This window comes from Felis catus, chromosome B1 (assembly GCF_018350175.1).
Source record: "Felis catus isolate Fca126 chromosome B1, F.catus_Fca126_mat1.0, whole genome shotgun sequence".
Lineage (NCBI taxonomy): Eukaryota > Metazoa > Chordata > Mammalia > Carnivora > Felidae > Felis > Felis catus.
In genome coordinates this window covers 103,981,307-104,008,944 of record NC_058371.1, presented here as the reverse complement: position 1 = coordinate 104,008,944, position 27,638 = coordinate 103,981,307, and the positions used below count along the sequence as shown (strand labels likewise).

Sequence of the window (27,638 nt, the reverse complement as noted above, 5' to 3'; positions counted from 1 at the left end):
AGATATACTGCCTAAAATTGATGGAACAAAATACAGAGTTGAAGCATACTCTTTAAGATTATACATGATCACCAGAAAAACCAAAACAGTATCAACTGGGAAAACTGAGAAGTGGATGGATAAAAGAAATAAGTTTCTCATCTTTCAGTAGATACTATCTCAAGTTGATAAACAAGAAATGAAAGTATCAACATATGTTTCAGAGGAATGGCGATAACCACCCGCTGAACAAAAACTACTTAAAAATAGAGGGGTGGAAATGGGGAGTGGAGGAACGAGTTCAGGTAGAGAATTTACTTTTCATGGTACCACTGTCTACTGCTTGGTTTTTAAAATTCGCATATGCATTAATTTTACACTCTGAAAGTTAAAAGAAAACAACAACTTTCTGCAGCTGCAGCTCTTGGCACCATTTCCTTCCCAGCTGCAGTCTCTCTCTTTAAACCGACGGTCAGATCCTACTGAGACAGGAAGGAGTAAAAGCAGAAAAGTTTCTGCTCTGAAATTTAAGTGTTCTGGAATATTGTTTGCGCTTGTGTTCTATCTTTGCAATGGCCCAACTCTTTGGAATACTAACTTTTGACTAATCTGTGATATCTAGACTCTCCTTAAAGTTTTGCTAAACTTTGTTATCCTTCTGTTCTTGACAAAGAGTAATCCTGACTCGTTGGCTGTTACTGTGATCTTGGTATTTTATTTTCTTAGAATCTTGATTCTGGTCAACTGCTGCCTAGCTGGGTCCTACTCAACCTGCTTAGGTAGGAATGAAAAGTTTCCTTAGTGGTTATCCTCTGAGACTCAGCAGGCATCAGCAGAGTTGTAAAACTTGTGTTTTGAATCCAGTCCTTCTCTCCACCCTCTGTCCCTTCATGGCCCCGAACTAAGGTATGGGGGGTCTGTTCCTTACTCCAGAGGTCTCATTTGGGGACTCAGCCTTCATCATTTTCCTTGCTTCCTCGCTCTCCCCATGTCCCATCACCAGTTTCTAAGATGATAGGCTGTGGCCCAAGTTTCCCTCATCCCCACCAACCCCCAACCCCCAACCCCCATTCACTTAGAAGGAACCAGGTTGAACAGGTATAACACACCCAATTGGTGCTTGCCACTCAGTAGATGATCGTTACCCACAAATTTCCTTTCCCAGTCCTGGAAGCTGTGACTCTGTTTTTGCAGAGTTGTATTGGCTATTATGATTAAGTACACATGGGGTGCCTGGGTGCCTCAGTTGGTTAAGCATCTGACTCTTGATTTTGGCTCAGGTCGTGATCTCATGGCTTCACGGATTCAAGCCCCACATCGGACTCCGTGCTGGCAGCATGGAGCTTGCTTGGGATTCTATTTCTCTCCCTCTCTCTGCCCCTTCCCGACTCGTGCTGTCTCTGCATCTCTCAAAATAAATAAAGAAACTTAAAAAAAAAAAAAAGAATTTTTATGATTAAGTACACAGTTATCCAAGAACTGTATTTTTGACATTAAATATTTTGGACAGCACAGACTCACTCTTTAAGACCACTAACTCCTAGACTTGGTCAGTGAGACTGCCATCCATAAAGAAATTCCCATCTGTATGTAGGTATCCACTGGGTATGTCCATATCTAGATAGTTTTTAAAGAGGCTTGAGATCTTTCCCTTGCATGGAAGTGGAGCACAAGTGGTCGTGCTTATACTCAGAGGCCTTTTTTAGCACAGATAAAATGTCAAAACAATAAAGATTTTGATCTGATGTAAGTTCCTTTGTGCAAACAAGCTTGCATAGCAAAATGGTGCAGATACACGCAGATGAAAATGGACTTTATACAAATAAATGAAATTATATTATGTTTCTCTAGTATAAAAATAGATCAAATAGTAAGAGCAAAAAATAGGTGAAATGGTAACATAAACGGACTTGTGTAATCAGAGGGTCAACTCCTGACATTTTCCTCTCCAGTCCTTTTCTAATAGTTTTGTTGCTAAGGCTACAATGTTTTTGCCAGATTGGAATAGGACTGTCAACTCTAATGAAGATTAAGTAGCTTTCCCAACTAGATTTTTTTTAATAAGCATCAGTTAATACTGCTAGTTTTAAAAGCCATATTCATGAAGAATGGAAAGATCTTTAAAGATCTGTTCTTAGAGCATATAACTAATAAAGTTTGAACTTTAGTAGCATTTCTTTCTATTCCAGTTATGTCAACACAAATTTTTATCAGTTACATTGGACAAAATAACTTATAATTTCACATATTTAATAAAAAAGGAATAAGAAATTATTTGCAACTTTAGCCCAAAATTAATTCCCTAAAGAGTAAGTGAGGTCACTTAATAATTCTTTTGATTGGCTGGAAAACTGTTTCACAACTGCTTGCAAATTCACACTTGATTTATTCTTTGAACTATATAAAGTTATAGGATTAAGCCCTCTATCTTTTGGTTCCTACCATTCATTGGTCAGTCATCTGAGGAAAGTGTAAATACAAATACACCCAATGAAACATGGAGTTTTACAAATGAAAACCAATTTGTTCTGGACACTTAATGGCTAAAGGGATGTAAAAGGTTAAGAGCTGGGGCACCTGGGTGGTTCAGGTGGTTACCTCAGCTCAGGACATGACCTCAGTTCGTAAGTTCGAGCCCCACATCAGGCTCTGTGCTGAGAACGCGGAGCCTGCTTGGGATTGTGTCTCCTCTCTCTGTGTCTCCTTTCTCTCTGCTCTTCCTGCACTTGTGCACTCTCAAAAATAAATAAACTTAAAAAATAAATAAATGAAAGGTAAGAGCCATTCGGAAAAGGGTGAAGGAACTCCTTTTGATGTGCTTGCTGAGGGGTCAGCTGAGCTTCCTTGGTCATGGACAGAAGAGACCACCTAAACTTTTAAAGGTAGTGGTTTGCTTGCTCATTAAACCCACAATTCTACTTGTGCACTAAATCGTGAAAATTAAATGAAAGAATTCATGTAAAGTGCCTAACAAGTAACAAATGCTGTGCTTTCTTCCTCTGATGTCTTTATATTTTTGTAGCCAGAAATCCCAATGGTAATTTCCAATAAGAAAAGCTGAATAGTCTAGTTTTTTAGAGTCAAAAGAAATTCACCTTGAGTATTGCAGCATTAGTGACATCTGGTGGAAAATGGGAGTTACAATATAGGATTATTATAGCTATTCTGATCTTTGCTGTATAATATCAGTTTCATCAGGTTTTCACACACCCTTCTCTCCAACTCCATGGGAGTATACTTCCCTGCCCTATTGAAGTTTGGCTTTGCCATAAGACTTGCCCACATAGTGGAATGTGGGAAAAAATGTCAGCGTTAAAGTTCTGAAGCTAAGCTTGAAGAATCCTGGATAGCCATTGCTCCTTCACTAGTTGAGTAAGATGTGTGACCTGCAGATTTGACTGAGAATAAGATAAGCACCCCAGATGACCCAGACTTACAGGGGAAAACGTGCTTATCATTATTCTATGGTTGTTTGCCAAGCAGCAAAAGTCAACTAATACTGGAGATTGTTACCTCTATCGTCCCAGCTGGGGACACTGGGAGAAGGATCCTGAAGACCTGGTGTGGTTCAGTCCCTTCTGAGGCTCTATTTCAGACCCTGATAGGCTCAACTAGAGCATGCTGTTTTTCATTCCTCTATGGTAAGCAAAACTGAATCAGAGTCCAGGCCAGGCCCACCCAGGCACCCCTCCTTCCTTTTTAAAGCTGAATTTTATTTCATTACACGTATACATCACATTTTGTTTACCCATTCATCTGATGGACATTTGGGTTCCTTCCACTGCTTGGTTACTGTGAATAGCACTGTTATGAAAATGAGCATCCAGGATTGTTTCATTCATCTTGGCCACTTGGCACATTAACAGGTCCACACCATAATTTTTGAATGAATGGATGCTATGTGTATTTACTTAATAGTGGAAGTTAATACATGTAAAGAGTTAGACTAAGCACTCACACCAATATAAAAATAAAAATATTTTAAGACAAATTTAAAACGTACACATTTATTTCATCATCATTTAAAGCTTGATTTTATAAACCATAAAAAAAAAACTTTTTAAGAGTTCTGTATCATAGGAATTTGAAGTAGAAATATTCATACCTTTGTAGGTTCAGGTTATATAAATTAAAATCAAATAATTGGAAATGTTTTCAATATGGAAACTATACAAATGAAATAAATGGCAAAAGGACCTAATAGGAGCAATATTTCATTACTTACAGATTCTTATTGGGTAATTTCAGAATCTAAACAAAGACTTTGAATATTCAGACTTATTTTGCTACATTTTATATTTAAACATCTCCCTACCTATATTCTGAGTCAAGGTACTTGACCAAAAAAGGTCTGATTTAAGAAGGCATTTAGCTTTATAACAAAAGTTTGCCATCTATGGTTACCACTCTCAAAGGAATTGACATAACAATGCTGATGTAATCTCCTAGTCCCCTTTTGAATAGTGTGCAATAATGTAGGTCAACCCTGTATAAAGTCATACAGGTACCAAAAAATGGAACAATTATGCACAGTTCAGTGAAAGCGTAATGTTAAGTTTTCCCCATCTAAAAGTTAACCAATGAAACAAAACGTATCAACTATAGTTGACTCGGTTCCCGGAAAACCACATCTGAGAATTACAAGTACATCACAGTCCTTATCCTCAGTCATTGACAGGAATTTTGTAGGCCACTGTGCTATTTACTTTGTGGATCGTAGTAGTAAATGAACGAAGACGGACTTCCTCAGAATTGGTAATAAACTGTGGTCCCGATTCTTCCCATTTTTCAGGTACAACCAAGTCTTTGTCTGTATAAATCAGTAGATCAAATGAACCTAAATTGGGGACAAGATCATTAAAGTACCATTATTTTTCCAAAAGTAAAACTACTCTCCCTGTCCCTCTCACATTTGAACCACCTATAGTGTCAGAAAAGCTAGTTTAGTCACATCTCTAATCAGTTAATTGTTAGCTAACTGCTTTTCCTCAATGGAAATTTTAGTACAGAAAGTATTGTACTCCTTTTACTTTATCTTATGAAAAAAATTGATTTTTTTTTTCCTTTAATTAGAAAACCATTGAAAATATTTGCAGAAAGAATTAATCACAAGATAGCATGAATATAAGCCATAGAAAAGATAATAACATCTTGGTTTTGTGACTGATGTATTCCAGTGCCCAGAACAGTGTCTGGCAGATAGCAGGTATGCAGGATATATTTGATGAATGAAAGAGTAACTAAGTTAGGAAAAAAAGACACAATTATAGCTAAAAGTCTTCATTATATACATAGACATGTGTAGAAAATAAAAATAATGAACGGAATTACATGAAAATATTTTAGAGTGAGTAGTGTAGACTACTTTCATTCCTTTACCGCACTTCTAAATAAGATGCATATAGCATTACTTTTGCTTTATAACATTTTTCTCATTTGTATTACAGGACACTGATAATTAAGAAAAAATTTAATAAAAGGATGTGAAATTTGTATAATACTTACAAGAAACTTCCAACAGTGGCAGAAATGTCACTGTAGCTGTGATCTGTCTGATCACTGAACGGATTTCATCTTGGATAGCTTTCTGAGACTTTTCTCTGGGTGCACTAACAAAGAAACCAAATCAATTTAAGTTTTAACAAGTTATTTAAAACATTGGTAAGATTATTTAACTGATTAAATATTTCCCAAATCAAATAAGTAATGCATTCAAAAGTTTTTTTTTTTTTAATGTTTAAATATACAGGAGTATAATATGTATCCTTAGAATCTATAACCTAGTAGGCACAGTATTATCTCTGTTATTTCATTTATCCTCCCAATCGTTTTTTAGGGCTGATCTTAGTATCAAGTTATTCAGTAGCAGATGATTATAAAACCTGTCAAGTGCTTCAAATTAGAAAAACTTCAGTACTTCCTAAAATAAAGATAACAAGTAGTATCTAAAATATTTAATCAGTATAATCATTTTGGCATTTTTAGTATTGCCTAAATGTCTAATTCCCTACTGCCTCAAAAAAGACGTTAATCAGGCATCAAATTATTTGTATAAATTAAAACTTTTCTAAAATAGACCAAAGGTTTCAGAAACAATCTATATTTCATTATGAGAAACAGTTCTCAGTTTATAGATAAGCATGCTTAAGACAATGCTAGAAATTAGCCTATAATGATGGGCATTTCCCATTTGGGGGATCCGCAAACTTCAGTTTATGAAGTGTTGCAGGAAGTTTGTGGCATTAAATGAAGTACAGTAGAGCTGCATCTTTTATTTATTTATTTTTTGTTTATTCATTTATTTTGAGAGACAGCGTGAATGGGGCAGGGACAGAGAGAGAGAGAGAGAGAGAGAGAGAGAGAGAGAGAGAGAGAGAGAATCGCAAGCAGGCTTCACACTGTCAGCGCAAAGCCAGACATGGGGTTTGATCTCACAAACCATGAGATCATGACCTGAGCTGAAATCAAGAGTCAGATGCTTAACTGACTGAGCCACCCAGGCACCCCAGTAAAGCTGCATGTTATGCTGGGAGAAAAGTCTAGGATAATACTTCCTGGTCTTAAAAGTACCTTTAAACAATTCATTAAATGGCCCACCTAGTCCATCATGTGTAGCTTCTCATATAGCATCATAAACACTAAAGTCTGTTAATTCATGGATTCAGACTAAAGGCAATTATGTCCATGATATGCACAATTTTTTTGTGAGCACAGTTTATGAGCCCTATTCTTTTCCACAGGGGATTAGGTCAAATCAAGCATACTTAGAAACAAATTACCTTATATAAAACTAAGTTCAATATAATTAGAACTCCTTTAGTAAGGAAAAGAAATTTTGCAAAAAATATATAAAAGTGGAAGTAATTTAATTCATACTTACCTGTCATCTTTTGCAGTCTTGTCACACTCAATATCAAATTGCCACCTTTCAAGGACCTCACCACTCTCAATATTTGAGATGACTACCACCAGTTTCTGAACTGAACACTTGTATAACCAATCTGGAATACATAACAAGGCATCTTTTTTTGATCCACTGCATCACAAAGCAGTTCTCTTCTCAGGTCTCACTTCCTATTGTCTGCAAATTCCTACCCCTAGTATTTTGGAACTCCTCCAACCTGTACAGGAAACTTGCCCCACAATAACCTAGCTCCTGTTTTTGAATTCTCCGTATTTGTACCAGATACAGTACTGAGTGCTGAGAACAGAGTAGTGAACATGCAGTACTTCCATCCTAATCTAAGGTAAAATGTAGGAGTGGAGGATTAATCTAATCATTGCGCCAATAAATGTAAGATTATAATTGTGATGAATGCTATGAAGGTGCGGTATTTGATGCAGAGAGTGAATACAGGAAAATTTGGTTAATTCAGGGAGTTCTCATTTGAGTTTAGTTCTAAGAATAAATACTATTAAATATGCAAAAATATACAGAAAAGAGTATAGGTCTTAAATATTAAAAAGGGAAGAGCATCTGACTAGAGGACTTAAAAAAAGCCAATACAACTGCAGTTATGGGGAGAACGAAGGCAAGTTTAGCAGGACACATAGGGGTCAAACCATTCAAGGCCACGTGGGCCAAATTAAAGAAGTTATATCTCAAGAACAAGGGAAGTCATTACTGTGTTTGAAGGAGGGTGTGATGTAATTAAATTTATATTTCAAAACTATCCTTCTGGCGGTGAAGTGGAAAGTAGACTGGAGGTAAAGAGGGGATCTAGGGTCACTAAAATTAATTAGTAATTCAAGTAAGAAGTAATGAAGGCTTATAGAAGGATAAACTGGTAGAGATGGATCAGTAGATACATTCAAGAGATTTCATGGTTAAAGTTGTTAAGATTTATTGAATACTTGAGAGTAAGGAAGAGGAAAGACTCAGGGATACCTCCTAAATTTCTGGTTTTTATCACTAGTTGGATTACTGATACATTCACTGAGATAACCCCAAGATCAAGAGTCCCATGCTCCACTGACTAAGCCAGCCAGGAGCCCCATTTTTCATATGCTGAGTTTGAAATATCACTGGGATAGTCACATGAAGATATCAAGGGACTCATTTAATATATGAGCACAGAGTTAGGAGAGTTGGGCTAGATGTACGTTTGTGAGTCAACTACACAAAGATTAGTGAAGCTATCTATGTATGTCAGAGATCTAGAGAGGTTATAATGAGAAGAAGGCCTCAGAATGAGCCCTGAATTAATCTTAGATATTGGGGCAGTATACTCAGGAATCAGCAGTTTGTTGTTGTTTTTTAAGAGACAAAACAATTTAGTAGTACCGAGGGCACGTGGGCCACCTAGGTCTCTGTTGCATACTCTTTTAAAAAACAACCCTTTACAAATTTGAAAATATTCTTTGTAGGCTGTACAAAAATAGGCCACTTGCTAGATATGGCCTGGCACCATTGCTGACCCCTTGGCATGTATCAACAACTTTTTATCAATTTAGTTCTGAAAAGGAGACTGGTTAGTAAGTTAAAGATGTGGAGTAGGTGGAATTATTTTCTTTTAAAACTAAAGACTGACTAAACCAATGGAAGTAACTCAAAACAAAGGAGTCAAAAATATCAGAGAAGAAATAGGGTAAAGTCCTTAAGAAGGCAAGAGGGATGGGATTCAAATAGAACAATTTGCCTCTAAGAACAATTCCTCCATGTTAATTAAAATAAATGGGAAAAGTTAAATAGAAAGGTCTACCTACATCTGAGGTGAAATGTCATGAGTGTAATCTTAAAGGAGAAAACCCAAAACCATTAGCTTAGGCCAGGCTTGCTTCTCTATCAAATTAAGATGACATAGATTCATACTTACTTAGAGGTTTCAGGCTAAATAATCTGAGGGCAGCCCTAATACAGGATTACAGATGATTTAGTTCTAAAGGCAATAAAAATATAATTAATGCTATTTTTAAAAAATTTTTAATGTTTGTTTATATTTGAGAAACAGAAACACTGTGCAAGCAGGGGAGGGGCAGAGAGATGAAGACAGAATCTGAAGCAGGCTCCAGGCTCTGAGCTGTCATCACAGAGCCCAGTGCAGGCTTGAACTTACAAGCCATGATACCATGATCTTAGCAGAAGTCGGACACTTAACCGACTGAGCCACCCAGGCTCCCCACAATTAATGTAATTTTAAAAGTAAAGCTACTTGAAAAAACATAGATGGCTTATGAATTAAAAAGAAAAAAAATAGGTGACTAACTGCAGTGTTTTTTGGAACTATTATTTTGGGAGGTCAAATGGGGAGGTAGGGAGAAACATCTTACAACACAGAAAAATTAGAAATGAGAATCCTAAGTGGAGAAAAACAAGATAAAAAAAAAAAAAAGGAATAGATGGAGAATAAGTATTGTGATCCAATACAGTAACTTCTTGAGCTAAGGAAAAACAATGAGTGTTCAGATAGAAAAGGCTTACTGACCTACAGGAAGGATTTGTTTTTTTTAATGTTTGTTTATTTTTGAAAGAGAGAAAGACAAGAGTCAGAGGATCTGTAGTGGGTTCTGTGCTGACAGCAGAGCCCATTGCAGGGCTCAAACTCAGGAGCCCTGAGAGCATGAACTGAGCCCAAGTTGGATGCTCAACCAACTGAGTCCCCCAGGCGTCCCAGGATTTAAAAACAAAAACAAAAACAAAAACAAAAACAAAAACAAATGGAATAGGTAAAAATAAGAAACTTCTACTGGGTGTCCTATTACTTAGTAGTTGTACTTTTTTAAGTTTAATTCCCAGGTTGGATCTAATTTTATTTTCCTTTATTCTAACATAACGATGGCTTTAAACTCCAGGCAGCTACAGAAAATATATCATGTTAAAAATACAGTGGATTTCTCTCAGACAATGAACACCATCATAAGTACATTAAATTCTAATTTGTTCCATCTGGCCACATGAACTGCAAAAATCATTTCTAAGGGACTTGATGGAGATTGTTTTGTGAAGCTGTATCAGATACCTAACATCAAAATATTCAACTCACTCAAAATGTAGGGTAAAAGTGGAATTTCTTTCAATTTATATATTTTTTGCTTTCTTCCAATTGAGAGTCATTATATTTGAGATTGTAGTGTTTTACACTTCTATATACAGAGTGAAAAAACGACCACCAAGATGCCCGGAAGGAAGGGTCATAGAAGGCCTGCAAAACTCAAAATTGTTTCCAACAGTTAAATACCTTTTAGTTGTTCCACCACATTATTTAGGTATTTTATGAGCTCAGGATCAGTTGTTACAAGCAAGGTGAGTCCATATTTCTGCACTCTAGTAAAGGTTTCAGATGGATATATGCCACGCTGATATAAAATGCTGTTGATACCAAATGCTGAAAACAAAAGGAATGTTAAAAGTTATTATCACTTTGTAATTCTGTAAAATAAAACATATTTAGCTGTGGCTATGGTTTCATTAATGGTATAAAACTGTAAATGCCTAGACACGTGTTTATGGGTGTGTCGCTGAAATTAGAATAGGTAAAAAGTGGAATTATAAATCCTTAAAATCTTGCTTCTAAGTAAAAGAACGCGATACCTGCACTTATGTGGCAATAAAAGAAAAACGCCAAACTATATTAATCTACTACCGTCAAATTTCAGCTCACTGTAATCCAAGTCCAAATTCGGGCTAGAGGATGTCAAGATCGGCTTTTGCGTCTGAGTTAGCAACTGATTTACTGGCCCAATGCTCCAGGCAACCCTCTCCTTTCTTTTTCCTCCTTTTCCCCTCACAAATCCTGCCAGATTCTATCAGAAGGTACAAGTGGCCTGGTCCAGAACAGCGAGCCTCCTAAGGTCTAGTTCATCACCCCAACACCAGAATCAAAGCGTGAAGATCGGGTTCTTAAAAACATACACGGTCTCCACCCCGGTCGTGTTCTGTCTCAAGTCGCTGAGACCTGGGTGGTGGTGGGGTGGGAGGGGCAGGTGAGGAAGTGCGTATGATCAGCAGTTTAAAGCAATTCGGCAGGTGATGGGGCTACGACAAGAGACAGGCCTCGGTTCAGCAGTACTAGGCCTCCAGCTCCATTAGCAACGCATCCGGAAACGGTGCCTGCATGCGCCTCCTCCTAGATTCTCCAGCCGGGCAGGAGGCTGGGGCAGAGAGGGCTTGAATTCCGGGCCTCTCGGCACCCCAGCAACCTCGCCCCCGCGCTTACCCCGCCTCCGTGGCCGAGCCGTGGGCCTACCGGGCGGCCTGGCCTCAGTTCTCCCGCCCTCCGGCCTGCGCGAGGAAGACTTACAGAAGAACTCAGCCACGATTTCGGCGCTGCCGCGCAGGGTGATGCCTTGCTCCCGGGAGAGCTGCAGCGCCATTGCCAGGCCTACAACGAAGGACCGCGCTTCCACCCGGCAGACAGCTACAGCAGGGACTTCCACAACACTTCCCCGCCACTCGTTTCAAAAGTAACGACGCAGCATGCCGTCGGGTCCTTTGCGCAGGCGTGACAAACCTCTAGGTCCCGCCCCACGGGGCGGGGTCGGGCCTGTCTGCGCTCGCCTGAGCTATTTCCTCGCGCAGGCGCAGTAGGTAGGCGTGGTCACGCATTTCCGGGTAGTCCGGGTCTGGAGCGTCCGGGTCTGGCTCTTCTAGTTGTGGGAATCTAGACTGCGTCCAGGAAGGAGGCGGGCGATATGGTTTTAGTTGCCACTCCTTGGGCCTGCCAGGGAGCACAATTTCTGAGTTTCATAGATATTTTCAAAGCGATATGAACCGTTCGCCAGCTGCACCTTAAGTGGCCCCAGTGATCCCTAGTGGGCGCTTGAAACTTTTGCTAGACGCTTTGGCAGTTCGTAAAGAAACCGTGTGCGCGGTAGCCAAGCCACAGCCTTGGAGAGCCCCATTACTGTATGAGAGAGCGGCTTTTCCCGAGAAATTAGGTTAGGGTTAAAGGGATGAGCCGCAACCTTTTTTGTCCTGTGTCTATGTCTGTCCTGGGCTCAGCCTGCTTCCACCCGGCCTCACTGTAAGGCGGTCAGGAGCGGCTGGAGGCTGCATCTGGCCGTCTAGCTTGTGCTCCGTCCATCCCGCGCACTTTGCACCCACAGGCAAGGTGGTGAGGAGTAAGTTCATTGCACCAAAAAGGCCCATCTACACTGAAGAACTTTCAGGGGAATTTTGACTCACAAATTCAATGACTTTACATTAGGATGAGAAATATTTCAGAGAGTGCACAATTAATGTTCGTGTCAATTGTGAAACAATTTTCGCAAAAATTTTATCCGCCTTGAAGCAGCTAGCAAAATTATTTGTAAAATGAAGTCTCAAAAACTTTGTTCCAGACATACTTTGCTATTTAATTATATGAGAAGTGCCTGAGTGTGTTGCTTTTCTATTGTTCTGTAACGAATTACTACAAATTAATGGTTTAAAATATCACCCATTTGGTATCGTAGTCGTGTAGGTCCGGAGTTGGTATGGTATAGCCGAGTGCTCTGCTTAAGGGTCTCACACTGTTGAAGTAAAGGCGTCTGCAAGTGGAATCTCATTGAAGATCTGGGTTTCTCTTCCAAGCCCCTGGCTGTTAGCAGAATTAATGTCCTTGTGTTTCTTAGTCTGAGGTTCTCCTTGTTTTGCTAGTTGTTGGCCAGAGGCTTTTGCCAAATAGCTCTTCTATAAGCTTTCTCATACAGTCTCTGACTTCATGGAGATCCCTTTTAAGGATTCATCTATGTGTTTAAATCACCAACTTTTCACTCTTTCCACCAGGAACTTAGAGTCAGAATTCTGGCATAAGACTGGTAGAGCATGATGCCCACCTTACTACGAATAAAAATTGTCTGTCTTTCTAAGGAATTTTATATTAATACTCAGCACTTCAGGTAAGACTTCCTTCAGTTTCATAGTAATATAGTTTTTAAATTATCTGAAGATGCAAATAATTGTTGGTATAATTTTGGAGATTCCAGAATTCAAATGGCTAGAAAAATGTATGTTTTCCATGTATAGAAGTATTTATTAAATACGTTTTTTGTGCTCTATGAAGAGATGTAAGAAATAATTAACCTTTGAAGGTAAAGTCTGTGGGGCACTGGGTGGCTCAGTTCTTTGAATGTCCTACTTTGCCTCAAGTCATGATCTCATGGCTCATGGGTACAAGCCCCATGACAGGCTCTGCACTGACTGCCTGGAGCCTGTTTCCCTGGCTCATGCTGTCTCTCTCTCTGCAAAAAAAAAAAAAAAAAAAAAAAAAAAAAAAAAAAAAAAAAGCCAGGTCTGTACTTTTTGAGGACTTTGTAATCTAGTTTTGCTTAAAAATGCATAGTTGAAAAAATAAAGGCAGCACCCGCATGGCAGTTGTGGCGGTTGGGCGGTTGGTCCGACTCTTGATTTCAGCTCAGGTCATGATCTCACAGTCACAAGATTCTTTCTCTCTTCTCCCTTAACTTCTGCTCCTCCCCACCACCTCTCTCTCTCTCCCCTGTCTCTAAATAAATGAAAGAAAGAAGGGAAGGGGAGGGAGGGGAAGGGAAGGGACGGGACAGATTGAAGTCTCATAAATTTGGCCTTATCAGCCTTCTGCCTAACTCAGCAGCCCCTTTTCAGATTATTTTCCCAATCTGCCTCTTCTGTTAGTCACTTTTCCACCTCAGGGCTTTTCATAATGTGCTTTTCTCTGCCTAGAAATTTCTATCTGTTCAGATTTCTAATTATATTTATATTATTTTTTTATTTAAATGTAACTGTATTCTAGAAATTTTCTTTGACCTCTCTATAAGGTCCTGCTCTATATTAGCATCTCATTAGCACTATTTCAGAGCATTGCTTTCAGTGTTACAATGAAAACAATAGAATTGTAATAATTATGTAACGATTTGTGTTGCATCTTCCCTTTTACCATGGAGGATCCATGTTGACATTTTATGGGTACTTCATCAATATTTGTTGATTGAATGATCATTTTAATATTTCCCTAGGAAAATTTCATGGAAGAGCCCAAGACATTTTCAAATTGGAGAACCGATTGGATGAATGAGGTGAGGCCACATTTTGGGAGATTTGAATATCCACATGAGTTGATTAAATTAGAGGTACCAGGGATATGTAGTTTCTTAGAATTGACATAATTAAAGGGGCATTTCTCAGGTGTAAATTTCAGTAGTGGTTGTAGAATGGATTATGTACAGGACAGTCTAGAGTGGTGGCCCTCATACTTGAGAATGTGAAAGAATCACTTTTTGCTATATGTACGTTCCTGTCTTTTATTCCCCCTTCTCCAAATCTAATGCAGTCCAATACCATAACCACTAGCCACAGATGGCTCTTAGGCACTTGAAGTGTGCTTGTCCAAATTGAGATATGCTATAAGTATAAAAATACCTGATTTCAAAGACTTAGTATAAAAGAAAAAGAATGTAAAATATTATGTTTTTCAATTGATTATATATTGAAATGATATTTTTACATGCATTGGATTAATTTCACTTGTTTCATTTTAGCTTTTTAATCTGACTACAAGAACATTTAAAATTACATGTGTGACTCATGTTAGATTTCTGTTGGACAGTCTACTGTATGGGCTCTAGGAGATGACATATGTTAATCAGCATCCCAAATGATCCTTATGTTACTTTTTGAAAAACAGTAGACCACAATGGATATTTTAGTAATGCAGGCCTAGGAAGTTGAGACCCTGGACTAGATGGATGTGTAAGAGTTTGAATAAGAAGATCTATATCAGAGCAAGGTATTTGGAGGCAAGAATTGGGAGTATAGATAAATCCAACAGGATAGTGTTGGTCAAATCTATGGAGATGTTAAGAAGAGCTGCCCAAACTCTGAGCCTATTGCATTTATTTAACACAATAACACTTAAGATTCTAGAAGCTTTGGAGAGATTTATTTCCTATTAATTTTTTTAAATTTTTTAAAAAAATTATTTATTTTGGGGATGCCTGGGTGGTTCTGTCAGTTAGGTGTCCAACTTTGGCACAGGTCATGACCCCATGGCTTTGGATTCTCTGTCTCCCTCTCTCTCTGCTCTTCCCCTGCTCACATTCTGTCTCTGTCTCTCAAAAATGAATAAATGATAAAAATAGTTTTATAAAAAAGTTTATTTATTTTGAGAGAGACAGACAGCATAAGTGGGGGAGGGGAAGAGAGAGAGGGAGACAGAGAATCCAAAGCAGGCTCCACACTCAGTGTGAGCCAGATGTGGGGCTGGAACTCCAAAAACCGTGAGATCGTGACCTGAGCAGAAACTAAGAGTCAGACACTTACCCCACTGAGCCACCCAAGAGTCCCCCTATTAATTTTTGAGTGTTTTGTTTGATATTGACCTATTTTATTTAAACCATCTTATCTTTACAGAATGTTTTTTAAAAACTTGCTTTTGGGAGGTGCCTGGGTGGCTCAGTTGGTTAAGTGTCTGACTCTTGATTTCAGCTCAGGTCATGATGTCACAGTTCATGAGATCCAGCCTTATGTAGGGCTCAGTGCTGACAGCAAGGAGACTACTTGTGATTCTCTCTCCCCCTCTCACTCTGCCTTTCCCCCACTCTCTGTCTAGTGCCCCCTCTCTTTCTCTGGCACACACATGTTCCCTCTCTTTCTCTAAAAATAAATAAACTTAAAAAAAAAAAACCCTTATTTTCAGTTACTTGAGTTTAGTTTTATTTACAATTCAATGAAGTCTTTCTGATGTTTAGAGGAAAGCTATTTGGACAGTGAGAAGTATAAACATAACTTAAGATTTATTTCTGAAGAAAATTCAAGCAGAGAGCATAACCAAACACATGTTAATAAAAGAGATACCTATGAAAAAGTGTGTCATAAACAGGCCTATAGTCCATATTAGGCTGCTAAAACCAGAAATAAACATTTCTAAAGCTGGAATCAAATGGAACCTTAAACTGAAAGTAATTTAATGATTTAAACAATCTACTAGTTGAGGAAACTGAGGTCCTGAGTGGCTACATGGTTAGTCTAAGATTCAATATCTAGTTAGAAGATTTAGTGGTAGAATCTAGGGTTCTTAGTCTTTTTTAAAAATTTTATCAGTTTGAAGACATGCTAATTAATACTCTTGTTTTTAAAGGTTATTTTTACAAAAATCAACTGATTTTAGATTAAAGGTTTTTATTCAATAAGCTGTACACATAACTTGTCAAGAAAATGGCAATTACAATCCGTAATGAATTTTATGTCAATACACATAGTTTCAGCTGCCAGAAGATGGCACTGTTTGCATATGAAATAATACCTTTTAAAAATTCAGTGTAAATATGCTTCAATTTGTGCTTCTGTTCAAAGTAAAATAAAAGAAAAATGTACTCAGTGGCTTCTAAGGTATTTGTATATGTGGAATACATCAGAATGAAGTGTTAAATCATAATATATTATAGAATTCATATCTTTCTTTTAAACATTTAATGTATCAGTAATAAATAGTAACCAGTAATAGTAATAAATCACTATTCATATTTACATTTAATTTGTGTATTTTTATACATGGAAAAGAAAACATTTTAAATAGTTGAATCATTATTCTTACAGACTTATGAGCGTTTTCCTTCAAATCACTAGGTGTTATTTTATTCTCGAGGCCAATATCTTGACATAGAACAGTTTATTCTAAATCTTATAAAACAGTGAGGGATACTTATCTTTATGATAATTTTTTTTTAATTTTTTTCAACGTTTTTTATTTATTTTTGGACAGAGAGAGACAGAGCATGAACGGGGGAGGGACAGAGAGAGAGGGAGACACAGAATCGGAAACAGGCTCCAGGCTCCGAGCCATCAGCCCAGAGCCCCATGCGGGGCTCGAACTCCCAGACCGCGAGATCGTGACCTGGCTGAAGTCGGACGCTTAACCGACTGCGCCACCCAGGCGCCCCGATAATTTTAATAAGAAATTTATTTAATAAATTTTGGGGAAAACTGGGGCACCTGGGTGTCTCAGTTGGTTAAGCAGAGGACTTTGGCCCAGGTCGGTGAGTTTGAGCTCTGCATCAGACTCTGTGCTGACAGCTCAGAGCCTGGAGCCTTCTTGGGATTCTGTGTCTCTCTGTCTCTGCCCTTCCCCCACTTGCGCTCTGTCTCTCTCTCTCTCTCAAAAATAAATAAACATTAAAAAAAATCTTTAAATTTTGAGAAAAAATTATTGTGTACATAGGTAATAATTATTAATTATGTCAGTTTGGAGAACTGGCTTTTTTTTTAAAAAAAGGATATTGTCATAAAGACCCATTTTTGTCACATACTTTCCTCTTAAGGACTTTCTTTGATTGTTGGCTCATATATTCAAAAAGATAGCACAACAATTTGAATTATGACATTTTATTAAGCAATGGCTTAATAAAGTGAACATATATATCTCTATACTGGTGTAATTTATAATTTTTAATGATCCAGTTGTACATATAGAATATTATAATCTTATCTTTAGTAAAAGTTAGGAAAAAATATTACTGAAACATATTAATAATTCCATAAGTTCTTGTAATGAAAATTATGAGCAGTTTTTACCAGAAAGTATTACCATGTTTTGTTATGATTTTGTTTTGGTATTTTATTATAATTCTTTAATGATAATGGCATATAGTCACTTGGAAGTCTTTTCATGGCTCAATCATGATTAGGTAACAAAAGGTGTAATTTGAAAGGTAGGTGATAATCTTACTCATATTTAATCCCCAGAGACTGTTTGATAGAATATGTGTGTGTAATATATATATGAAGAATGGGTTCTGCAATTGGTTAGATTTGATAGCACAGTGTATTTTAAAATATAATTGAAATTCAAAACAACTTAGAACAATATCAGATATAAAACTACCAACACAAAGCCTCTGTGAAGAATTAAAAAGCCATGGTTGCTATTAAATTAATAAAAATAGATTTAATTTCTTAAATGATTTTATAATTATATATTAAATTTGATTTAACATTTTATGCCTATTGTACATTTTTAGTTTGTTGTTTCTGAATATTCTGTATGTAGGGTTATTTGTATTGTTGTCTAATATGTAAATAAAGATGAATTAGTTGTGCTAAATCTATCAACTGATAATTAGACCATGATGTTACTTAAGTAAATGGAAGATATTTTTTTGAAGAGTGCTATAGACAAAATAAAATAAATAAACAATAAGTTTGGATCTTTCTTAAATATTTATGAAGTATTTATGGGAAGAAAAAGCTTTGTGAAAACATGAAAAAATCACCTTACTTTAAATTTGGTTATATTTTTCTATTTAGATAAACTGGCTTTTTAAATTGGAACAGTTCTCTTATAACCTGACTTGTATCTTGTGTTTATAGCTCATTCAAAGAATATAGTAGTCAAGCCATATTTATCAGGTTACAGATCAGTCATGCACATTAATTCTATTATTTCTGCTGGGATTTCCCACCTATAAATTGAATATGACAGTGTTTTTTATTCTTGAGTAAGGTACATAATCTATTTAACATCAACTGACAACAAAAAAGCTTCCTGAATTCTAGAGTTGCAGGTTTAGTGTTGGAGACCAAGTAGATTAAAAATCAAATGGTGTATTTTTATTATTGCTTAGTCTCAGTATAGTTGTAAATAAAGGTGCTAACTTTTCACACTGAAATAGATGGCAATTATCTTTTTTAGTGTAGTCTTTTGGATGATCCAGAATGTACCTTTTTAAGCTTGTGTTACATTGATATCAAAATAAAAGGAAACTTGAAGTTTCATTTAATTTGTGTATCTCCAAGAGTATTCTTGCAGTCCTAGTATGAGAAACAACAGACTAGCATTTAGATATTTTAAAATGTATTCACAGAATTTTGTTATTCTTAAGTGAGGTGTGGTTATGAGTTTGTATAATTAAAGAATTATTAATAAGATATGTTCCTTTTTATTTCTGGAATTTTACATTAAGAGTTTTATTAAATTTGAGTTATCTTTAGTTTCCATTAGGTTAATAAGAAATTATAATATTTAACTCATAAAAGCAGCCAAATATACTGTTGTAATATGGTTGAACATCTTTAGGACTTACGAAGTTATGTGTTTCTATACCTAGGATGGTTGCCACTTTAGGAAAAAGATCAGGAGTGTGGGAAGGGCAGGAAGTTACCTAATGCCTCAAGTATATCTGAACTTGAAGCAAGGTTATTTGAAGGACTCTGGAAATGTGCATGTACCCTCCTCTTTCTCCAAGATCTTGTTGTTTATGGTGTATGGCATCAGTAACCGAAAAAGTGATGAATACTCATCAATATAAGTTTATTTATCTCTAAATTATAAACATTTTCTAAGCTATATTTATATTTTATGTATATAAGCATAATAAATATTTATATATATATTTAAAACATACACAGATGTTAGAAATTAAGAAAGATGAGATAAAGAAATGTTTCTTTTAAACATGATTTTTGTAGGGTTTCTGGGTGGCTGAGTTGGTTAAGTGTCTGAATCTTGATTTTAGCTCAGGTCATGATCTCACAGTCATGAGATTGAGCCCCATGTTGGGCTTTTTGTTGAGCATGGAGACTGCTGAAGATTCAATCTCTCTCCCCCACTTAAACACGTGCACTCTCTCTCTCTTAAAAAAATAAAATTATTCTTGTTATGTCACTAGAACATAAATTATTTTACTTTCACTAAATGTATTAATGACTTAAAATTTATGTGGTTAATACGCCTCATTATTTTTTTAAAATTTAGTTTAATTTTTTGTAAAGAATGATTTAAAAGTCTGATACTTAGGGGCACCTGGGTGGCTCAGTTGGTTGAGCATCTGACTTCAGCTCAGCTCATTATCTCATGGCTCGTGAATTCGAGCCCTACATCAGGCTCTCTGTGCTGACAGCACAGAGCCTGGAGCCTGCTTTGGATTCTATCTCCCTCTCTCTCTGTTCCTCCCTTGCTTGCTCTCTGTCTCTCTCTCAAAAATAAACAAACATTGGGGCGCCTGGGTGGCGCAGTCGGTTAAGCGTCCAACTTCAGCCAGGTCACGATCTCGCGGTCCGTGAGTTTGAGCCCCGCGTCGGGCTCTGGGCTGATGGCTCAGAGCCTGGAGCCTGTTTCGGATTCTGTGTCTCCCTCTCTCTCTGCCCCTCCCCCGTTCATGCTCTGTCTCTCTCTGTCCCAAAAATAAATAAACGTTGAAAAAAAAATTAAAAAAAAAATAGACAAACATTAAAAACAATTAAAAAATAAATAATAGTCTGATACTTAGTTCAGCTTATTTTAATACTTGGGGTTTTGTTTGTTTGTTTGTTTGTTTTTGAGCTTGTTGTTTTTGGCTTTTTGACCATCAGAGCTAAAAAAGAATATATCACAAAAACATGAAGACGCAAATGGAAGAAGTTCATTGTTGACTTACTATTTATTTTAATTTGTCTGTATTTTTATAATTTTAATAAATGGGTCTAAACAAAGGTTTAAAGCAGTTTTGACCCATTTCTTAAAAATATGAAAACTCATTTTCCTATTAGTTTGGAACTAATTGAACTAATTGTTTCTATCTTTTAATAGCCTTCGGAACTAATTTGTAGTTTAGAAAAATTATAGATTAGAAAAATTGGTTTCCAAGTTTTTCAATTGTATAGATATTTTTTAAAAAAATTGATACAAACATGCTCTCTCAGCAGTGTGACTGTCTTTTGAAAAACATTTGCTTATTCATGTAAAAAAGTCACTCTTTCTTCGAAAGAACATCCTGAGTGTTGATTTTTCTGAAATTGTTGTTAGCACAGTACTGAGTACTACCCGCATAGGGAGGGCAATTAAATTTGAACTGGTTGGCCTTCATTTCCTCAAGATATACCCGTAGTGAGTGATCTGTGACTTTCTGATATGTAGACCGTGTGAAGGTAGTGGTGCCAATCCGTTTGCTACATTTTACCACAGCTCATTTTCTTAGATTAAAAAAGTCAATGTAAATAGAAGTTCTAACAGTTCTTCCTGTCCCCCAACGGATTGTTTTGTGCACACTTTCCACTGGAAATCATCAGTTAAAAGTATGTATGCAGGGGGATGCCTGGGTGGCTCTGTGAGTTAGGTGTCCAACTCTTAGTTTTGGCTCAGGTCATGATCTCACGGTTCATGAATTGAGCTGGTGGGCAGAGCCTTCTTGGGATTCTCTGTCTCCCTCTCTCTCTTTCTCTCCTGCACTTGTGCTCCTCTCTCTCTCTCTTTCAAAATAAGTAAACATTAAAAAAAAAAAGAAAAAAAAAAGTATGTGTGCATAAACCCTATTGGTTGAAGGATAAGGCACCCTGAATTGGGGATGATGGTGTTCCTGGCTTGCCCTCTCTCCCAGGTAGATATGGAATAAATGTAGCTTGGATGGCTGACTTGCTTGTGTGGTGTGTGGAAATTTGAACTATCATTTTCCATGCTGGCTTCTGCCACACCAATCCTGTGAGGAAAATACATTATTTTCATTGGGAAGGGGTGCCCCAAACTTTTGAACACCATTCATTTTCCACGTAAACCTGCTGAAGGCACAGAATAAAAGCGCTCTAAGGAGTTTCAACAAATTCTTATATGGTAAAAGTCCCCTTGGATCACATGAAAAAACTTTACTACTGGTAGCATAGAGGTGGAGAGTCATGGAATTGTCTGAGGAAGCAGCAGTCTCCAACCAATCTACCATAAGCAGAGTTCACAGACAGGTGTGCAAGAAAAGGACGTCATCATCCTCTCATGTTCTAGAGAAACATTTTAGAGGCAGAATATCTGGACAATTTAAGAAGGATTATATAAGGACTTTTTTCCTCATCTGTAAACTGGAAGTAGCAATAATACTTGTTCCATAAAGTTTTTGGAAGATTACATGAGATAATATAACCAAAAATTTGGTTTATGGTTAATATATTGTTCTTGTTAAATTAGTGTTAATGATTATTATTATAATTATTTAGATAGCTTTCCCCCACTTTCCCAAGCACCTTTCTTGAGTCTGGTACATGTTTGGTTTAGGATAACTAAAGAAGCCCTTAGTTAATGCAGCTTAAGGAAAAGGTGAGGACAGACAGACACTCTGTTGACATTAGGGCAAGCAAGAGATAATTCTAATAGCTAACATTCATTGAGCACTTATTTTCTGTCAGGCACTGTAGCAGGATGTGAGTTCTGAAAGTGTAAAAGACTGGGCTATATTTTAGATAATCTACCTTGAGGTAATCTATAGTGGGTCCTTATGTCCTGACCCTCCCTCCATTCCTGATGTGAAACTCCTAGGATTCATCTAACAGTGGAATACAATGTAACTGAATGGCTGGAAACCTAATGGATACTCAACGTAAGAGGGAAGACTGTCAGTTTAAGATAAAGGTTGAAGCAAGGAGAAGAGGCCAAAAATGGAGGAAGAGAGACAAGAGGTAGGGCCCAGGGTAGAGCACTGGCTCTTCTGATTAAGAGTAGGCAGCCAAAATGGGTACCCTGACTAGGATTACAACAATAGAAGTAGTTTCATGTTTTGTGCACTTTATAAATGCTCTGGCCAAGGGACAGAATGGTAATTGAAATCCAGCTCAGCTTACCAACTCTGGATAGTCCTGACAAAAGGAAACAAGAAAGAATATCCAGTACTGTAAGAATGCAAAGAGATGACAAATCTGAGAGGCATTTTGAAAATGTGATCAGATGTGTTCGGTTGATCTCTGAAGAATAAAGTCTGGAATCTTAGAGGTCATAGAGGAAGTGTATACATGGAGATGATAACCAAGTTTGTGCAGTTGGATTAGTTTTCCTTCAAGTGAGTTTACGTCAGGAAGAGAAAAGACTCTGGGAAGGATCTGGGAGTAATGACTAATAAAATGATATGTGGAGAAAGAAGAGACAATGAAAGAAACTCGGAAGTGGAGAAGTAGGAGGCAAATCATGAGAGGAATCAATGCTGTAAAAACCTGGGACACCTATTTGAGTTAGTTGGGAAAAAAATACCATTTTAGTAGTCTAGTACACAAACCACAAATAATGACTGGGAAAACATCAGATTTTATACTTAGAAGATCTTTGTTGAACTAAGAGGAAGTAATTTGGGTCACATGGTAGGGGACAGAAGTCTTTCACCAGGAGTTTGGAAGGGATAAGGAGACAGCAGCAAAAGGTCTGTTGGTAAGAAAATTGGAGAGTGGGGAAATAATATGAGTGATTGCTGGGTGTGGGGAATTTTATTTTTAGGAATAAAATAAAGAGGAAGGGAGAGCCAGAGAAATATAAAAATTGAAGTTGAAAGTTGGAAAGGTGTAACTAATAGAGCCAGACATTGGAGACCACAGAAAGCGGTAGCATCAAGGGCCCAAATGGAGAATAAGCCTTAAAAGAGACATTTCCCTCTTTCAAAATCAAAATATTCAAGAAAAGAGAGTCAGAGTATAGGTAAATTCTTATTTTTCATGGAACATTAAGTGAAGTGAGAACTAGCCTTCAGTTTCTCAACAGATGAGGAGGCAAGATAGGGAAGTGGGGAAGAGCAAAGAGAAGCAGACAAGAAAAAAGGGTTGGAAAGATTTTTGGAGCAGCCATTATGGGGAGTTGAAAGAGAAATCAACCAAGGAGAAATAACAGTACAGAGCCTTGTTCCTTGATGGATGCTTTACTGAGTACTACTTACCTCATGATGTAGAGTTGTATGGAGACAACGGGGAAAAACAGTCTTTTCCAGGCAAATCTAGTTGCAGAGCCAATACACTAAAATAGCTACAAATAAGGAGGTATAAGATAAATCAAGTGAATGTATGCAGTAAATAGAAAATGAATTCAAAGATAACTATGGGAATATTTCTTGAAGGACATAGAACTTGAAGAGTACTTGGAACTTCATCAGACAAAGACAGGTGATGGTAAGGCAAGGTTAAACGCAGAACATTAAGTCTGATGTGGGTCATGAAGAAAACATAGGACAATAACGTTTTTGGATATAGACATCTAGGTAGACATTGGATGTAGACATTACAGACACAGTACTTAATAGACCAAAAGTGTGTAAGCCCCAAACTAGCCCACTTTACCCAGGACGCAGTCTTCATGTACTTAAATCACATCTGGGTTCTAGGGAGTCTTGTGTGGCAGGCTGACAAGTTGAGGCTTTCCCCAGGAGACATGAGAAAGCCACTGGAAGTTTTTGAAGTTTTACATTTTGGGGAAAATATAATTAAAGTCGTGTTTTAGTAACATGATGGTAGCTGATGTGAAATACACATTGGAAAGCTATAGTAACAGTCTAGGCAAGAACTCAAGACTGTTTTCTTCACTGTTTAAATTGCAGTGAGTACTCTAATTTTCATGAGAATCCCTGGGTTTGCCTCATTTTCTTAGATTCATCAGTTTCCCCTGTCTTTTCCCCTATTTTTGGTGACTTTGATTTCTGGTTCTTTAATTCCCCCAAACTTTCAGTCTTCTTCTTAGTTCCTACTCTTTCCTTTTGGCCTTGTTTAGTTTGTCTCCCACTGCTCTTTTTGGGTGAGCCCTGCTAAGTTCTGACTTGATTCAAAGAGTAGGCCTGCACATTTCAGCTTTACCATGGAGGATTCCAATAAACTGATGTTATTCAGTTCCTGAGTCATTCCTGAGTCATTCAGTTCCTAATTTTACTGCCATATTCCATAGTATTTGCTAAGGTTTAATGGTTACTAATGTTTTATGTCATTTTATTATATAAATTCCGTAAAGTATTTCTGCCTTTTTTTCCCCTTGGTATTATAACTGACAGATGAGCATGTTAAATTTAGTGTGGTTGTATTTGTGAGTAGAAGGTAAGGATAGTAGTAGCTCTAGTAACTCTGCAGATTTCTTATCATTTTAGTAAGTTTCACTCAATTTTATTCAAATTGAAACTCTTTAAAGTCAGAATATCATATATATTAACTTGATCTTGATGCTGTCCTTAAAATACTGAATACTGCTGTTGGTTCCTATCTGGATACATTGTTTTTCTACTTAATAAATTACCAGTTTCTGCTTCTCTTCTAGTGACTTCGTATCTAAAACATGGCGAGCATTTAAGTATATGAGGTGAAAATATATAAAAGGTGGAAAATGAATGGAAAGAAGTCTTGAGCCTGAAATATGGATGTATCTACACACACACAGTGTGTTGCCTATGCCGTTTGAATCCCTAATAATCTTCCTTTAAAGGCAGAATTATAGTAATTTTTAAGTATCTCAAAATTATTTTCAAGTTACTTAAGGCTTTAGGAAAGTATAAATTTTGAGTGATTAATGCTTGATGCAAATTATGCTGAAGGCAATAAGAAAGCATCAAGTACATAAGATTGACTTTTCAATTAAGGGATATTTTGGAAATGATTTAGCCCTGCACTTCTGCTTGGACACTTCTACGTGAAAACTTTTTTATTCAGTGAAAGAGGACAATCAAACTTAGTTTTATCTTGAGAGCTCAGGAATGGTTAAAAAGTGGATAGAAAATGTCTTCATTGTGGAAAATGAATCCCCATTTTGAAATTCAACTGAAATAAGCGTTTTTTAAAATTTTGTATGGAAAATTTATCTAATTTCAGGATTAACTTGATTATTTGACTTATTTTGTAAACAAAGTATAATGTTTCTTAAAGCCTATAAAAACCACTTTTTCCAACCACGAAAGATTGAGTGAAAACAAAGGGAGTGTACAAAAATGGGAGGGGGTCACAGATCTGTATCCGCATGGAGGAAGAGGGCAGTACTTTTGGGGAGTGCAATTTACATGAGCATCTGGGTCTTTTGTAATGTTTTGGATGGATGACCTGAGTCTGATATATTGGTGAATAGCATTAACAAAGGTCTGGTTGTCAAAGACTAGAAAGAAAAATGCAATTAGCCACAGCAATGAGGTGATGTCTGTGTTTGGGGGAAAAACCGACACCTAACTGGCAATAGAAAACACCGAAATGATAGCATCAGTAAAAGGCCAGATTTTGTGTGAGTGTGCGTGTGTGTGTGCTATATTGTATAATGATCTTAACTCAGTAGGATATGACCAAAATGACATTTTTTGGTAATGTTTGGTTTCTGTGGTGAAAGTGAATGTGTACCTGTTACTAAAGAAACAGCACGGTAGACTCAATGAATTTTTAACTCATAACACACTAATTTCACCAACCTGATACTCACAATATTGTTTGTTTCTGTTTAAAGAAAATTAGAAATAAATAAAAGTGCACTGGAGTCCAAAAGAAGTTTGCTCTTTTTTGGGTCTAATTTTTTTTCTTTATAAACCATGCCATCCATAGTAGAGAAGCATATCTAATCTCCCAATTAGGTCAGGCCCCAGGATAATCAATCTCTTTAACAGCAGATGCCTTGTTTTAGCAAATGAATGCTTGGTTTCAAAAGCAGTTTTGTGTTGAGAGAGGAGTGCAGTTGGCATGGGTGATTAGAACTCTTTTAAACCCTATAAAAAGCTTCTGTAGATTGTTTTATGCCCACACTTTGTGAACTGAAGTAAATGCTGTATATATCCATCTTAAAATGAACATGGTGGGGACTTTATACAGCCTGTGAGAACATCTACATGCATATAAATGGCATTATTTGAAGTCCAACATTTTTATGTCCATTTGGATTAAACTGTGATTTTGATAACATCTAAAACAAGTGAATGTTTTTAGTAAGTGCTCTTCATATTAATTAAATATGCTCCTTAATGACGATAATTTAATTATTAAGTTAGCATTTTTTTAAGCTGAAAATACAATGGCAAGTTAACATGATTCTTATTTTATTGTTTACATTAGTCTGTAAATGCCTTTCTTCATGTCTGATGCCTTTTCGGTTCATATACATATCATGTGTAAATGAGCAATGTGCAAGACAACTTTGAAATCAAGAAGAAATCATTTAAATTTTTTTTTTAATGTTTATTTATTTTTGAGACAGAGAGAGACAGAGCATAAACAGGGGAGGGGCAGAGAGAGAGGGAGACACAGAATCTGAAACAGGCTTCAGGCTCTGAGCTGTCAGCACAGAGCCCGACGCGGGGCTCGAACTCACGGACCGTGAGATCATGACCTGAGCTGAAGTCAGATGCTTAACCGACCAAGCCACCCAGGCACCCCAAGAAGAAATCATTTAAAATTAAAGTTTATAAACTTTGTATTCAGTTAAAACTATGAATTGAGTTTATTTTGCTCAAAACAACTCATTTAATCTAAGATATATTGAAATACAATGATACTTTTTACTATGGTATAACCAAAAAATCTCTTCAGTAAATTATTTCAGATAATTGTTCTTCAAAATCTGATTACTGGAACTCATCAGTAATGCCTGAACATGATACATAAAATAATTCAGAAGGCCACTTGAGTATTTCCTTTTTTAGGAGTGCAGTCCTTGGGTTGAAAGATTTGCCAGGTAGTTAAGAAAAAAGGATTCACCTGCACATTTTTGGATGTTATCATTTCGGCTTTAGTGTATAATGGTCAGTTCTACCAGTTTTTCTCCTTCTTAGAAATTGTTTCAATCATGCTTAATCTGTGGAAAGTTAATATTTTCCATAGTGAAGGTGGATAAGACATCTGAGGAAAAATTAAAAGCAGATGGTCTTTAATTTAAGAAACATTTGATACTAATTACTTCCTACCTTTCACATGACTTAAATGTCGGTGAATGTATAGGGTTACATTACTTTTTTAAGTAAGATTTTAAAGCTAAATTTGGTAGATAAGGTAGAGATCCAGTGAGACAAGATTTTTAAAATAGAAGCATTCTTTTTTTTAATATATG

At 36.8% G+C, this 27,638-nt stretch overlaps 1 protein-coding gene and 1 long non-coding RNA gene across 11 annotated transcripts in view; one reads left to right on the top strand and one right to left on the bottom strand.

Annotated features, from left to right (window-relative positions):
* Window positions 1–3,970: 3,970 nt before the first annotated feature.
* On the bottom strand, window positions 3,971–11,441 carry MAD2L1 (mitotic arrest deficient 2 like 1). The gene is made up of 5 exons (XM_003985050.6): window positions 11,220–11,441; window positions 10,158–10,304; window positions 6,860–6,980; window positions 5,485–5,588; window positions 3,971–4,816 (listed from the first exon to the last, which is right to left on the bottom strand). The coding sequence occupies exons 1-5, from the start codon at window positions 11,290–11,292 to the stop codon at window positions 4,644–4,646; spliced, it is 618 nt and encodes a 205-aa protein (XP_003985099.1). The 5' UTR covers window positions 11,293–11,441; the 3' UTR covers window positions 3,971–4,643.
* A 109-nt stretch (window positions 11,442–11,550) lies between these two features.
* LOC109499002 overlaps window positions 11,551–27,638 on the top strand; it is a 130,409-nt gene continuing 114,321 nt past the window's right edge. For 3 of the 10 annotated variants that reach the window (XR_006596817.1, XR_002741508.2, XR_006596821.1), the window contains exons 1-2: window positions 11,559–12,798; window positions 13,894–13,953. This is a non-coding gene — a long non-coding RNA (uncharacterized LOC109499002). Of the gene's footprint in view, window positions 12,799–13,893; window positions 13,954–27,638 lie in introns of all 10 variants that reach the window. The other 7 variants (XR_006596824.1, XR_006596822.1, XR_006596825.1 and 4 more) reach the window with 7 other exon arrangements.

Coding starts and splice junctions, on each gene's coding strand:
- MAD2L1 (XM_003985050.6), bottom strand. CDS start 11,292: ATGGCGCTGCAGCTCTCCCGGGAGCAAGGCATCACCCTGCGCGGCAGC. Junction 5,589..6,859: donor AAGACTGCAAAAGATGACAG/GTAAGTATGAAT, acceptor TTTCTTTGTTAG/TGCACCCAGAGAAAAGTCTC. Junction 4,817..5,484: donor GCCACTGTTGGAAGTTTCTT/GTAAGTATTATA, acceptor TCCCCAATTTAG/GTTCATTTGATCTACTGATT.